The sequence below is a fragment of the Mirounga angustirostris genome, unplaced genomic scaffold, assembly GCF_029215605.1.
Source record: "Mirounga angustirostris isolate CCGP_5_RB_7025 unplaced genomic scaffold, mMirAng1.0.hap1 SCAF_13, whole genome shotgun sequence".
NCBI classification, from domain to species: domain Eukaryota; kingdom Metazoa; phylum Chordata; class Mammalia; order Carnivora; family Phocidae; genus Mirounga; species Mirounga angustirostris.
The window spans coordinates 7,688,470-7,704,013 of NW_026991721.1; the positions used below are offsets into that span (position 1 = coordinate 7,688,470).

Below are 15,544 nucleotides of genomic sequence, written 5' to 3' on the forward strand. Positions count from 1 at the left end.
ATAAACCCCTCCCGCCATACCCCCTACCTGCCATACCCCCCTACCTGCCATACCCCCCATCTGCCATAAACCCCTACCTGCCATACCCCCTACCCGCCATACTCCCCACCTGCCATAAACCCCTACCCGCCATACCCCCTACCCACCATACCCCTACCCTCTATACCCCCTACCCAACATACCCACTACCCGTGATACCCCCCTACTCACCATATGCCCTCCTCACCCTATCTGCCATACCCACTGTTCTTGCCATTCCCCCCTGCCCGCCATGCCCCTCTACCCACCATAACCCCTATCCACTTTACACCCTACCCGCCATACCCCCTCCCCACCATACACCCCCACCCGCCCTACCTGCCATACCCACCATTCATACCCCCCTGCCCACCATACCGTCTACCCACCATACCCCTTACCCACCATACACCCCCATTCGCCATATGTCCTACCCACCCTACCTGCATACCCGCCATTCTTGCCATACCCCCTGCCCACCATACCCCTCTACCCACCATATGCCCTACCCATCATACCCCCCTGCCCACCATATGCCCTACCTGCCATAACCCCCTGTCATACCATGCCCTGACCACCCCCCCCACCATATTCACGGCTCCTCTCAGTTTTCATCTTAACTCTGGTCTTCAGGTAGCCCCTTTCCTTCCTTGACCCTTTCCCCATCTCTAGTCCTACCCCACACTCTTCCCAGTGGCCTCAGGCCTTGCTCTGTTTCATTTCTGCACTTAGCCTCTCCCCTGTCCCCTTCTCATGGTCTTAACCCCTGGGCCTCTGACCTCACTCTGCCACTTCCACCTGTAAGTCCCCTGCTGCCCACATCCCACGTGCTGACCATGGCCAGGACCCCCTGAGCCGGGGGGTCGAGCAAGGTGGCCAGGCTCTCTGTGCTGGAAAGATCTGGGTGAGGGGGCCCCGGGCTTTAGGGGGACCAAGGAAGCATGTTTGAGCTCTGGCCTCTCCCCATCTGACTGGACCATGGCAACTGGCCCCTCTGTGCACATCAGCTTTTCAGGGTCCCCCGGCTGCACACACCTCCCCCAACACCAGGGAGCAAAGGCAGGAGGTGTGAGATGTCCCGTGGGCGGAGTGGAGCTGGAGTGGGAGCGGCAGCTGCTGGGTGCTGGACGGAGGAGGCCAGGCAGAGAAGCGTGTAGGAAAGGGGTGCGGAGGGGCGAGTCGCTGGGGGAGAAGGCCTGGAAGGTTCGTGCCTGTGTGAGCGGGACAGTGTCTCCGGCTGGAGGTGAGAGACCGTGGCTGTGGATGGCACACATGAGTGTGTGTGGCGTGTGGGGCTGGGTGCTTACTGATGGTGTCAGGAGTGACAGTGGGACCTCGAGGGACCGTGGGGGAGAGGCTCGCGGCCTCTGATCGCGTGTGCCTCTCCCTGTGGGCCTTCCCTGGCGGAGTGGTATGTGCTGTTACTCCAGTCTCCTGGCCCTGTGGCGGGTGTGGCTGTGTCCCCGTGGCCCTGTCTGGGAGTGAGGGCTGTGCTCTGTCTCCGCACACTTGCGAGAGTTCAGCCATGGCTTCGGAGCTGACGGCCTGGGTTTGAGTCTCAGCTGTCACTTCCTTGCTCTGGCCTCGTGCACTCACCCCACGAGCCTCAGTGTCCTCATTGGACGGTAAAAGGACAAAGGGAGTCTGTGAGGTTCCAGTGAGACTGTGTGTGTCAAGCCCTCGGGACACGGCCCGGCCTGCAGGAAGCGCTCAGTATCAGCCCCACCCCGAGCGTCTGGGATTCCAGATCTGCCGGTGCTCTGCATCTGCCTCGTTGAACACTCCTGCGGGTCTTTGTGCCTGTGGGGTCAGGAGACAGGGCTCCTCAGTGCTGAAGAGACAGTGTAGGGGCTCGGGGTGCAGGGAGAAGGGACCCCCTCTTCTCTCCCTGCGTGCCCCAGGCCTCACCTGGCTCAGGGTTATGGAGGGATGAGGCCTGGTGCTGCAGAGGGCAGGGGTGGGGCGCCAGGTGAGGGCCGGGGCCCCAGAGGAAGGGTGGGAGCGCCAGGCCGGCCGGCAGGGCTGAAGCCCCTGGGGGGCAGCGCCCAAGCCCCTCCTCTCCTGGGAACACACCAGCTCCTGCTGCCGAGTCACTAGCAGCTCTCAGAGAGTGGGGAGGCGGCAGCAAAATAAGAGAAAAGCAATTTGACGTTTCTAATAAAGCGTCGCTCCACTTTGCCAAATTAATTTTGACTCCCATAATTATTTGCTGTAGGAGCGGCCGCGTTCTCCCCACTGCCGCCTAATGAGGTAATTGGGGAATTAGGAATTAATGACTTTAACAGAAGTGACAACTGACTTCACGCCGGGAGCAGCTCTGGGAGCTGCCTCTCCCCCGGAGCGTATGGCTCCGAGCTCGGCTGCCTCCTAGAAAACCCAGGTGTCCTGCCTTCCAGTCACCCCGGCAGGCCTCCCTGGCACCCCAGCTCCCAGGCGGCCTCTGCTCCTTGACCACCATCACCGCCTGGCCTGAGCCTCACGGGGAGAAAGCCCCCGAGGCATCCAAGGGGCTGATGCTATTCTGGGCGATGTTATCGCTAATAATAGTACTGAGGAGCATCGGCTGTTTCCCTCATGTGTGTGGGGAGCATGTGATCATCCAGTCTCCCTGGGATGTTGTCAGTCTGTGGGTGGTGGGTGCGTGGGGCTTGTGAGTACTCTTTGTTAGGCGAGCCCGGCCTCAGTTTCCCTGCTTTACTGCACCTGAGGAGAGATGCTGCATGCGTGTATGACTGTGTGTGTGTGTGTGTGTGTGTGGTGGGGGCTTTCCCAGGTTCTAGGAGGGGGAGAACTGGACCCACGAGGGGGGAAGGGATCAGGCCTGGATCTCCCAAGTGAGCCACAGCTGCCCACCCTGTGCCCAGCTCTCTGCAAAACCCCAGTCCCCGCCCCATCTGTGAGCCCCGCATCCCATCCTCAGTGCCACCAAGCTGCTTGGCTCTGTTGGATGAGGAGTTGGCAGGTGAATGGGCCCTCATGCCCAGACTGGACTGGGGTAGTCTTTCAGGAAGACCTGTGAGTGTGTGTATTCTCTGATGATCTGGGTCCTATGACTGTGTGTGATTCGGGGGGCCTAAGTGAGCCTGTGTGGGTGTCTGTCCTGTGCAGGAGGAGGGCTGTGGGGGACTCAGGAGGCTGAGCTCAAGTGCTGCCAGCAAGTGCATGGGAATGGAATGGGGGCTCAGGTTCAGGGCCTCCTGGGCCTTCCCCTGGCTTCTTTAGGTAGGTGTCTTTGGTCTCTCAGGTGGGTTGGCCTTAGTAGCTGCTCAGATCATCCCCCTGCAGTTTGAGTCAGTGTCTCCCTAGATCAGTGGGAGGGAGAGCGCACTGGCTTTGGAGTCAGGCCAACTGGGGTTCAAATCTGGGGTTCTTTTCCTGTGATGTGGATTTGGGGGTGTTGCTCAACCTCCCTGAGCCTCAGTTTTCTCCTTGGTGAATTGGGAATGCCATCAGCTTCCTGAGAGGGTTGCTGTGGGGATGAAGAGAAGAGAGGGCCCGGCTCATTTTAGGGTTTGGTGAAGTGCTTCCTCTCATGCTGGTGCCATCAACAGAACTCTTCTGGGGCTGGATCCTTTGCAGGGTTCCCCAGGCCCTGCCGTGTCCAGAGCCTGGGACCCTAGGTCCCAGAGGTTGCTGAGACTGACTCTTTGCTCCCCTTCTCCAGGCCTGGGTCTCTCACTTTCTTCTTGTGTCCTTCCTCAGCTCCCAGCCCCATCGTCTACCCCTTATACCCACACGCTCATCTTTCCTTAGTAAGTCTACTTTGGTTTGTCTCCCTGATCTCTTTCCATACTCATCACCCCCCAAAATACACAGTTCAGACCCTGCCTCTGCTCCTATGATTTCACACTCAGGCCTGACCAACATGGGGCCTGATGAGCTGCCAGCAGAAGCATGTTGATGCCCTAGTGCAGGGGCCCCGGGGGACCTGTTCAGTGCTGAGCGTGCAGGGAAGGGGAGGCTCGAGGCTGTGGGTGGTAGGGAGCAGGGAGGCCAGTCTTTCCTCCGGCATGGAGGAAAGTGTTGGTCGTGCCCTAGGGAATCCTCCACCCTCTGAGCTTCCATTGGCCCCCAGCTTGGTCCTAGCCACCATGTCTGGGGCCTGGGCTCAGTGGCCCTGGCACAGAATGGGTGCCCTGTAAACATTTGTGAATATTTTGAACGAACCAAAAGGCAAGAGGCAGGTGTGGTTAGTCGAAGTGCTTCCGGTCCAGGCTCTGCACCCCACCGTGGTCCCAACCTCTCTGAATCTCAGGTCCCTCCCATGCCTGCATGTGGAAGAGAGGCAAGCCTGCCCACCTCTTTGGGCAGGTGAGAGGGTCAGCAAAGGCATGACGGGGAGATGTGCGTTTTAAAGCTGTGAAGTGCCACAGATCTGGGCCAGTGGTGGTCACAGGTGGAGTTCTAGAAAGAATGAACTGTTATTCCCTCCCGGTTGCTGACCTCTACCTCCTTGTCCCCAGGACCAGGGCACCGTGGGGGTGATCTTTAATGTGGGCACGGACGACATTACCATCGATGAGCCCAACGCCATCGTGAGCGACGGCAAATACCACGTGGTGCGCTTCACTCGAAGTGGCGGCAACGCCACCCTGCAGGTGGACAGCTGGCCCGTCAATGAGCGGTACCCGGCAGGTAGGCGGTGCCGGTGCGCGGAGGAGGTGCTGTGGGCGGGGCGGGGCGGGCAAGACGGCCTCTGATAGGATCGCTGCCTGCACCGGGGGCGGGACTAAGCGGAGAGGTTTCTGGCCGTGCTGGGGCTGGGGTGAGGCCACGGGAAAGGCAAGGCTAGTGGGGACCCGGATGGGGGCGTGGCTAAAGAGAAGCCTCGGGATTCGCAAGGGATTCGCAAGACGGAGCTAGACCTCGGTGGTGGGAGTCTGTGGGCTAGGAGGGAGAGGGCGGAGCTGAGCTGGGAAGGCTGCAAGGCCAGGGTCCAGGTGGGGGTGGGGGAGAAGAGAAGAGGAAGAGGGGTAGAAGTAAGGAGAGTCTGACACGACTGAGCAAAGGATGGGTTTAGAATTGAGGGACAGGCAGAAATGAGGAGGCAGATGCAGAAACCAAAGAGAGATCCATCAGTAACCCAAAATATATCTCTGCGAGGAGGCAGGCCTGATCCCAAGGACAGAACCAAGGAATGAACCAAAGTCTTTACAAAGAGCAAATCAGATCCATATCAGGAGATCTAGATAAAGGAAGAGAAGTGACCACAGAGGCTCAGAGAAAAGGAACCCCAGTGTCTCAGGGAATAAAGGACATGGTGAAAGGGAGAGAACGCCAAGTGACAAGGGTGCAAGCACATTCCACAGAGCTTTACAGGGAGCCTCCCGGGTGTCAGGCTCGGGCGACACAGGGGAGCAGGACACAGCCTCTGCTTGCAGGGAGCTCGCAGTCTAGGAGGGGGGAGCACGGGGATGCAAACGGACCCCGTTCGACAGCGTCACACAGTGTGATGGCTGTGGTGGCCCAGGACAAACCAAGGTCTGAGGAGCAAGGGGAGGGAGGGGGTGAGGACATAGGAGAGATGAGGAGGCAGAGGAAGAGCCTCAGAGTGCGGGGGAGCCAGGGGAGGGGCGATGGAGAGATATGGGAACAGTCACTGGGACAGGAGCAGAGATGGAGGCAGCCCCGGAGTGATGCAGAGAGATATATGGAGATGCTGTGGCACGGACCCAGCCAGTGGGAGAAGAGGTGGACAGAGCCTTGGGAAGGAGAGGAGGAGAGCCCAGTGCGGGAGACCGAGGGGGAGGGGAAGGGAGCCACTGCAGGGGAGAACTGCAGAAATGCAGACTTGCGGAGGTATGATCTGGCTGAGCGACCCCTCACAGTCACACATGGGGGCGACTGAGGAGAAGGGAGAGCATCTGCAGCCTCAGTCCCTCTCTGAGGCAGAAGTTACAGCCAAGGCGGGGGCAGACAGGCTGCCCCACGCTGGCTGAGAAGGGTGTGGGCAGAAGGACAGGGAAAGGTGCAGGTGTACAAACCCCTCATGGGCCCACTTACCCAGCTCCCCATCGTGCAGGCTTGTGCTCAACCCTCTCTGGAGCTAAAGAGAACCACATCCCCCCCCTCCCAAGAAATACAGAGGCTAACGGACATACAGGCCAGCCACAGACACATGGATGACTGCAAAGATTTGTGAGGTCAGACCGACATAGGAGCAACACGAGCCCTGCCGAGGGACGCCAGCCTACACCCAGGTTCTGGGCATGTGTGGGGTCGCTGAGGCACACAAACACTCCTGTGTGAAGTCTTGCAGGTGCACAGGCTAGGCTGTGCAGGTGTGATTACCCTACGGCCATCAGTCTTCTCTCTCAGCCACACACACGTGAGGGCAACTTTGGTAACAGTGAGGACTCCAGCCTGGGCTGAACAGGGTTCTACTGGGAGGACGTGAAGGCTTCACCACATCAAGCCATGACTCGGGTCCAGAGCTTCTTCCCTTGGGGCCCAGCAGGCCAGAGGCCAGGTTGGAGGGTTCATGCATGCTCTCTTCTGATCAGGGACCCCTGGCGGAGGGTGGGGAAGACTGCTGGGTGTCCCCTCACTTGCAAACCAGGGTAACCTGGTGCCTGCCTGTGTGCAGTGTGAGGGCAGATGGTCGACAAAAGCCAAATGTCATCCTGAGCCACACTGGTGGGCTGGGTTGGCAGGCGGCACCGGCGCAGAGCCTGGGCCTCCAGACTTTTCGGGAGCACAGAGACTCAGCTCTTAGACTCCGAGTCCTTTTAATCCTGGACCTCCTACTGACAAGTCATGTGGCCTTGGGCGAGTCATCCAGCCTCTGTGAATCTGTCTCCACCTCTGAAAGATAGAGATAATAGGCACCTCATAGTAATAACCCAAGAAAGCACTAGAAAGGCATGGCATAGAGGAAGTGCTCAACAAACAGAACTTTGGTTAGAACTGTTATGTGCCCCAATGAGGCAGATGTACATTCTTCCCTTCCTCTTGGGACACACACAGGGACAGCTACAGAGACACACACAGGAGGTCCCTAAGAGCCTCCTGCCCTCCTGAGTCTCTGGCTCTGTGCCTGACTCCCTTCTGGCCCCTTCACCTCTCCTCCAGTGTCTTCTTTGGTCCCTCTCACTCCCACCCCCAGGCTGGGATGCCCTGTGCCACCTCTAGCAGAACAAAGAACACTGCTGGTCACTTGCCAGTCTCCCCTGCTTGGCTGGGGCACTCTGCAAGTAACGGCCAAGCCTTCGTCTTTGCATCTCCAATACCCAGCACGAGGAATGGAGCAGGCACTCAAGAAATGTTTGTTGAGTGACTAAACGAGTGAACAACCCATTTTTACTGAAACACTAGTGACCTAAATCCGTAGGGAAGGCAAGGTCTTGTGTCAGAAGCATCTAGGGAGGCAGCAGCCATGCACACACACGGACATGTCATGTGCTTGTTCACGGGAGATGTCCACGGCAGGCCCGGGCCCAGGCCTCACTGGGGGCACGCACAGCCGTGCAGTGTGAGAGGAGCAGGAAAGCCGCCCCCCCCGACCCCCGCCAACACGTTATTGAACACTGTATGTGGTTTCAATGGGAAAAGTGGCCAGATTCCCCCAAAAGAAATCATTTCCATTTCCACCGCTATAGACTAGGATAATCCACAGCCTGTGGGTGCAGGGAGGAGCACACCGAACTCCTAGGCACACTGACAAACCCCTTTCCACAGTCTGTTTCTCTCATACAGACACACACACATCCACAATCTTTGCTCCCCATCTCCAGGGCCTGGACAATGGTGAGTGGAGAGAGGGACAGGCAGGGTGGAGAAGGGGTGGGGTTAGGGATTGGGGGGAGGAGCCTGAAGGAGAAAGGCTAGTGAGTGACAGGGGGTCAGGAGCTGGGCTGGGTCCCCAGGGCAGAGACAAAAGGGGACCAGAGTAGAACCGAGTCTGAGGGTCTTGGAATGAGGCTGAGATGGGGGGAGAGAGCCGCCAGACAGAGGGGTTTGGGGGGGGCCTGTGGGGAGGGAACCAGGGCAGGCTTAGAGGTGTGGAAGAGATGGCTGCAGGAGAGGTGGAGAAGGCCAGAGGGGTGGGTGGGGTGGCGGGGTGGCACGGTGACCTGTAGGGATGGCGGGCAGGGTGGCAAGGCTGCGGCGGTGGACCCTTTGGGGAGGGAGGGATGGGGGTGGAAGCCAGTGGGGTAGGGGTGCGGGGTGAACTGGCAAAGAACGCGCCTCGGGGAGCTGAGCTTGGAAGGGAAAGGGAACTTAGTGCCTGGAGAAGTGGTTTAAATGTCACTGTTAAGTGCGAGTGCCGGGCCACCCCCTAAATGCCGCATAAACCCCACTTAACCCATCCCTCCCACTTCTAAACCACCCTCTAAACTCAGTAACCAGCTGGGCCACTGAGGCCCCCCACCCCCTAACTTAAACCTGCTAAATGCCCCTCCCTGCCCTCACTGCCCCACTCTGGGATGGGGAAGGAAGGTGGGCACAACAGCTTGAACACAGATAAACCTGTTTAACCTCTGACCTTTGACCTTCCAGCTGCCTTTTCTTTTCCGTCCCCTTTCCTTTTCTTCTATGTCCCTGTCTTTTTGTTTGGGTCACTCATGCCCCTCGGGTGGGGCTGGCTCTGGACGGGAGCCTAGGGAGGGGACGGGAGGACGAGGGACCCAGCGCTTCTTCTCCCGCCTTGGGTGGACCTTCCCCCCTTTCCGGTGGATGTTGCTGCTTTACTCTGAATCTCCTGAGAAACGCGTAATTACTTTGCTAACTCCTTTGGACTTCGCCGCCTGAGAAACCTACTGTCTTTCTAAACTTTTCCAAGGAAACTTTGATAACGAGCGCCTGGCGATTGCTAGACAGAGAATCCCCTACCGGCTTGGTCGAGTAGTAGATGAGTGGCTGCTCGACAAAGGTAATTAACCAGAATTAATTAATTAATTAATTAACTTTAAAAACACTATCTTAAAGGTGCAGAGCTCTCTCTTTCCCCACCGTGCCTTCCCTGTCGCCCACCCCTTAGCGGAGGCCTGATGATTCCCCTGGGATGCCCCCCCTTTCCTCTCCGGAGTCAATCATCTGTGTCTTTAGAAGTAGAGTTGTGGTTTTGGACAGGGCTGGGATTTGCTCAGAAGAAGGAGAGTCCTTGGGCTCTTTTCAAAGCTGGGATGGGCTAGAATAATCCACGAGCTGAGCCTCCCGAACCTGGTAAAGCAGGCTAGAGTGTAGATCGGGAGCAGGGTTTGGTGCAGGGCCGGCCAGAGGGCCACAGAGCGCTGAGAAGCAGGAAGTGCTGATCCTAGGATCCAAAAGGAGGGTGGGAAGGCTTCACTGGGGTCATCCTAGGAGGAAAGGGAAGTGGGGGAGGGGGGCCTCACATCCTACTGGAAGACCCCCACCCACCCACCCAAGGGAGTGGCTGTAGGACACTGTCTCTGGAATGGGCCCACATTGGTCTGGAAGGCCTCTCGGAAGTAAACAGAAGCGGGGGTAGGGAGAAACTAGGAGGTAGGAGCAGGGGCAGCCGTCCCACAGGGCTTTCTGTGCTGGCTGCTCGGATGAGGAAGACAGAACAGGCTAGATGAGTGGCGAGGCACTGCTGGGTGTGAGGGAGAAGGCCACTTGTCACCAAGGGAAGTTGGGGCCAAGGGCAAAGCCATCCCATTCCCTTCGGAGAGGGGGCGAGCTCTGTACCTCTAAGGCTAAACTCTAGGGGGGAAGTAGCACTGTTAAACCCCCACCTAACCAGCTGATAACTGTGCTTTTAAATGTCCACTGGGGCCTGCCCCAGCTAAAACCCCCAAATGTCACCTCCAGCCCCCCACACAGCCAGTGGGGACTAAACATATTGATAACCAGATGTGATAAATCCATAACAGGACAAAAAGTTAAAGGGACTGTAACAGACATCGCTAAAACCTACAGCCCCCAGCCGCACTGGGTTGCTCTCTCCAGCGGGGCGAACTTTAACCCTTTGAGGAGTTCATGGCGGGCGGGGCTGCAGGGGCCAAGTTCGCTAACCTGTGTAGCTTCCTCTCCATTACCCAACTCCCTCTCCCAGAATTAGAGAGGCCAAGGGAGCAGCTTGGGCTGAGGCTGGGACAACTTGTGACCCCAGGTAGGCAGAGCTGGACAGGTCCTTGTGGGGGGAGGGGTGGTGGGGCTTTGCATTCAGGTGATGGTGAACCCCAGTGGTCCTTCCCTAGCTGCGGGGCCATACCCTCTCTTTAGACCTCTACTTCCGCTTCTGGAAAGTGAAAGATTGGGCAAAATGCTCTGGTATTTGCCAGAGTGTGGAAGGAGGAGCTCACTTCCCCTTTCTCAGGAGGGGTCAGCCCCCTCAGCCCCCTCAGCCTGTCTCGTGGGGGGCTGCTGGGAGACTGAGATGAAGTAAAGAGCAGGAAAGTATTTAAGAAGGCTCTCTTGGAGGGATTATTTTACTGTCAGCATCTGGCATGTGGTAGGTGCTCAATAAATATTTATCGAATGAGTCAATTTCCAGTTCTAAAACATGTCCGGTGAAGCGCAAGTCCCATGAGAGGCTTCCCAAGAAAGAGATTGTGGTAAAATGAGCTTGGGAAATGCTGAATCCCGTTTCTTCCTCTTGGAGATGCATGTGGACGTTGGTTTAATAAAGGCACTGAGAAGTCCTGTGAGAAAGAAACCTGTCGTTTAATTGTGAAGCATTTGCTTCCCCAACGTGTTCAACCACTATGTGAGCCTTCTCCTCTTCACTGTCTCCTAATTCTTATGCCTGGGAGTAATCTCTGGACGCGGTAGTCCTCAGGCACCTCTCTGGGTCTGGTATTCCAGTTGCTACTAACTAGTGCTCAGCTTTTGTGGCCTCCAGTTCCCCCATTTGGAAGAGGGTGCCGCTGCTCCAGGGCAGAGTAAGGAGCTGGGCAGTGGGAGGGCACGGGCGGGGGGCGGGGAGAGGCTGAGCGGAGGGCTGAGCAGATTCCCCGCCATGGATGGTCAGATGGTTGGGTGGCCCAGGGAACCTGTGTTTCCAAAGAGGGTGTGGGTTTCACAAGTTGGACTATCCTCAGCCCAGGTTTTGGGGGCAGGGCGTACAGACACCTAACTCTAAACCAGATCTTTAACGAGGCACTAACCAGAGGCTAACGAGGGCTAAGCCAGGTCTTAAATCCCCCAGCGCCCGCAGGGAAGGTCCAGGGGAGCAGGGGGGCAATGGAGTAGCTCCTCTGCCCCTCCTCCTCCCCAAATAAGCAACACCAAAAACCAAAGTTAAATCTAAACTTAAACATAATAAATATCTTTTCTAAAAACCAAACCAAAGCAACAAACTCAGAGGGTTAAACCGACCCCCAGATCCACTAAAACCAAAAAGAACAGCCGAACCCCACCCAGGTGGGAATGCTCAGGTGTCACTGCTGAGTGGGGAGCGAGATTGGAGCTGGAGCGGGTTTTTTTCTTGGCTGTCAGCGAGCGAAGCAAGGTCCCTTTAACGTTTTCCATCTCTGTGCTTGCACATCCTGGCGGGGAGGAAGGCCTCTGCTCTCCAGGGCCTGGTCCCCCCTGGGCAGGGGCAGCAGCTGGGCCTTGGAAGGGGGAGGCGAGAGGGGAGCCTGGCCAGAGGTCAGAGGGCTTGGTGGTGGCTGGCAGGGCAGAGTGGGGTCTGCGTGGCTGCTCCCACCCTCACGCACGCCAGCCCTCCTCCCGCGCACCATCCTCACCTCCGGCACGTCGGTGTCGCCTCCGTCTCTGCTTTGACACGCGCTGACCACTGAGCCTGCCAGTCCCCTTCTCTGTCTCTGCCTCTTTGTCTCCTCTGTCTGCTGCTTCTGAGGGCTCCATGGCTTGGGGGGGACACCGGGTGTGGCACGTTTGGGGAAGCAGAGGGAGAAGATGGGGATCAAATTGAGGGAAGGGAAAGAAGGGGGGGAGCGATGCCCCTGGAGCACGAGAGGAGAGGGGGATGGGAAGGTCAGAGGCATGAGCATGGCGGGGAGAGGGGGGAGCTGGGCTCCCTTTCCCAGCCCATGTGTGCCTTGGGGACCCTCCCCCTCTGGGGTCCCCACCTGGCTGCGCTGAGGGCTGTGGCTGACGAGGACTTTCCCTTTGGTGTCTGCCCCTTCCTCGTTTCTCCAACCCCCTACCCCTGCCCCACTGCTGGTTTCCCTCTCGATCCTCTTTCCTTCCCTTGGCTTCCCTCTGTTCTCCCCATCCCTCTCTGATCTCTCCCCGCTGCCTGCCCCTCCTCTGTCTGCCGCCTCCACCAACTCCCCTCCCCACCAGGCCGCCAGCTGACCATCTTCAACAGCCAGGCTGCCATCAAGATCGGGGGCCGGGATCAGGGCCGCCCCTTCCAGGGCCAGGTGTCCGGCCTCTACTACAATGGGCTCAAGGTGCTGGCGCTGGCCGCCGAGAGCGACCCCAATGTGCGGACTGAGGGCCACCTGCGCCTGGTGGGGGAGGGGCCGTCCGTGCTGCTCAGTGCGGAGACCACGGCCACCACCCTGCTGGCCGACATGGCCACCACCATCATGGAGACCACCACCACCATGGCTACTACGACCACACGCCGGGGCCGCTCCCCCACGCTGAGGGACAGCACCACCCAGGTGAGGACCCTTGGGGCTGACGGACGAGGAGCGAGGCCTCGGGTGGGGGACAGGGCTGATGTCTACGTAACATCTGTGGCACCCAGGGGAGGGTCTGAGGGGCCTGGTGGGGTCCTGGAGGCTCCTTCTCATCCTTGTCATGGTGATGGTTCAGGTGAGGTGGGAAAGGCCTCCCTTCACGAAGTGGCCTTTGCCCTGGTGACCAGGGATGTTGTACGTGGGAAGGTGGTTACTGTTTCTAGGGGTCAGGCCCAGTGGTAAGGGGGGGTTTGGTACTCTAGCTAGACCAGGGAAGACTGCCTAAGAGTCCACTCTGGACTGGAGTGAAGGTAGAATGACCCGTCTGCCTGCCCCATACCAGAGGCCAGGCCCTGTGGGGTGTGGGCAGTGAGTGGGAGATGCGTACAACCAGGATGGCATTGCCCTGGCCAGGGGACAGCCCTGGAGGGGCCAGAGGCTCAGCTGGGGGTGGCCGCCGCTCTCTGGAGGCTGGCTGAGGCCCGGAACAGTGTCTCCTGGATTGCCAGTGTCCTCATAGTGGGACTCCAAGCCCACTGCCTTCTCGCATCCTCTCCTCGTGACCTTGAGCAGGTGTCCCCCACCCAGCAGGCCTCAGGGTTCCCTATGCCTGGGGGTCAGAGGGGGTGTTGGTTCAGACAGTTCCCTGGTGCTTTACCCCCTGCACTGCCTGCCCACCTGCTCATGTGCTCTCTCTGGATCAGGTCAAGCCCAAGTGATTTGAGTTGATCTTCTCTTGTACACGGAGGGGGGTCGAACCTGGGGAATGAGGCTCTCACGGGGCAGGATAGGCCTGGCTCTCCAGGTGCCAAAAGCCAATTGGGCATGTGTGACTTACGGAGGCAACTCGGGGCCCGGCTGAGTTTTCTGGTTGGGCCTTCAATGATTGTGGCCCAGGGAGGGCTCACACCTGGCGTGGTAGACCTTACTCAGTCACCCCAGCCCCCCTGCCCGAGCTACTGCTGTCCCTCATCACCCATGGCTGTTGAGCCTCTGTGTCTGGAGAGAAATCTGTGCTGCTGGGGTGAGGGAGAAGTATGGGGGCAGCCTGGGGGGTGGGCCCCAACTCCACCGGCCTTCACTGTCTATAAGTCCCCTCAGCCCTGCCAGTCTGTGCTATAGGTGGCCTGGCGCTGGCTGACACCCTCATGCAGGCGGGAGAAAGAAGTCTGAACCCCCTTCCCCTCTGCCTTCACAGGCAAGAAAAGCTAGGGCCCCCGAAGGCCAGACCTTGCCCCAGGGAGCAGGGAGCCCCAAGGTTGGGCACCGACTATGCCCAGTGTCCAGAGGCAAGAAGGGCCCCCCAGTCTCAGTGGGAGGGCGATGGACTGACCATCCAGGTGGAAGAGAGGGGCGGGGGCCTTCGGGGTCACAGCTGTGCTGGAGAAGCCCCCACAGGATGGGGGGTGCTGGGGGGGCAAGGACGCCCAAGGAAAACCAGTCTTCGAAGATAGGGGTTGGGATGGGGGTGCGGGAGTGGAGAAGAGGCACCATGTGACCCTTTCACCCCTCCCCACCCCAGACTCCTCCCACCTTTGGCCTTCAGGAGCCCTCTCCCCACACCCTGCAGTCTCTTGGGCACCATTCCTGCCTGGACTCTGGGTTTCCCTCCTTGGGTCTCTTCCCTAACACACCCTGAGCGTGCTCCCCTCCCCGCCCCCTTACATTCACTCATCTTGGGGATTCTCTTTCTTTGCAATCAGGAGGAGAGAAAATGCTGACAAAGTCGACTCCCGTTGCCATGGCAACCACAGCCCTAATTATTGTGTGCAGCCTGGTTCCGGGCTCTGGGAAGGGGGTTGGGAGAGAGATGAGGGTGGTGGGATAGTGAGGTTGGAGCCAGGAGCCACCCCCCACCCCAGGTCCTGCTTCCCTTCTCTGTTTGTGCTGGCCTCCAGAGGCCCCCATGCCTCATCTCCCCGATGCCCTGGGCCCCCTTGCTCCAGCCCTGCACCCCCAGGGCCAGCGTCCAGTCTCCCCGGCTTCCTAGAAATAAAAGACACAGGATGTGCCATCTCACTGGTCCCTGGGAGCTGTGGGAATTCCTGCAGGGTGGGGGCTGGCCAGTCTGTCTTTGCACAGCAGGGAACAGGAGGCTCTTGATCACCCAGCCAGCAGTGGGAGAACTGGGGCATGGACCAGGGTGTGTCTTGGTCCCATGGTGACCAGGACCCATCTCCTGTGTGGTGCCACACTTCAAGAGGTGGCTTTGGGGCCTACTGACCCACCACTGGACCCTCTTCCCCTCTCTCCTCTCACCCACAGAACACGGATGACCTCTTGGTGGCCTCTGCCGAGTGTCCAAGTGATGATGAGGACCTGGAAGAGTGTGAGCCCAGTACTGGTGAGTGCCTTTCCCCCCTCCCCTGCCCCGGGCCCAGGTGACGCTGATGGGAGGGGGGCGACTGTCCCTGCCACCTGGCCCGAGCCCAAGGGGCCTGCTGCCAGGTCTTACCTTTCCCCGATAGCTTCCTCTGCCTTCCTGCCATTCCCCTCCAGGTCCCTCAAATTGTCCCTCTGGCAAGGCAGTTTCTGGCCCTTCGGTGCCCCAGCCCTCCGAGGTAGTGAGGTCCTTAGCTTGGGATCCTGGGGTTCAGGGCCAAGGAATGCTGGGAAGGAAAGAGGGAGACTTTTCCCTAGTGAGATGAGTAACTGCAGCTCCCATGAGTCTTTATTGGGTGTGGGGGGGGGGTAGGTGGGAGATCACAAGCTTAGGAACTACAAATCCCATCAGCTTTTGGGTCCAGAACTGCAACTCCCATCAGTCCCTGAGGCCTGATTTTCCCCGGGTCAGCAGTAGAGGAGATCTCTGCTCATTCCCGGTCTCAGGGAGGTGGCCAGACACTCTGCCAGGGCTGCCAGGCCAAGCTGGGGCAGTTCTACCACACGGCAGCTCTGTGCCAGGCAGTGCGTGGCTGGGAGGTGTGGTCCCTTGGGGAGACTGGGACCTGAGGTCTGGTCTAGAT

General features: G+C 58.8%; 1 protein-coding gene across 3 annotated transcripts in view; it reads left to right on the forward strand.

Annotated features, from left to right (window-relative positions):
• NRXN2 (neurexin 2) overlaps nt 1–15,544 on the forward strand; it is a 99,501-nt gene that overhangs the window by 71,381 nt on the left and 12,576 nt on the right. For 2 of the 3 annotated variants that reach the window (XM_064576231.1, XM_054511862.2), the window contains 4 exons: nt 4,482–4,653; nt 8,801–8,890; nt 12,235–12,560; nt 14,844–14,922. In XM_064576231.1, the coding sequence (XP_064432301.1) occupies nt 4,482–4,653; nt 8,801–8,890; nt 12,235–12,560; nt 14,844–14,922 (667 nt within the window). The remainder of the gene's footprint in view (nt 1–4,481; nt 4,654–8,800; nt 8,891–12,234; nt 12,561–14,843; nt 14,923–15,544) is intronic. The other variant, XM_064576230.1, reaches the window with a different exon arrangement.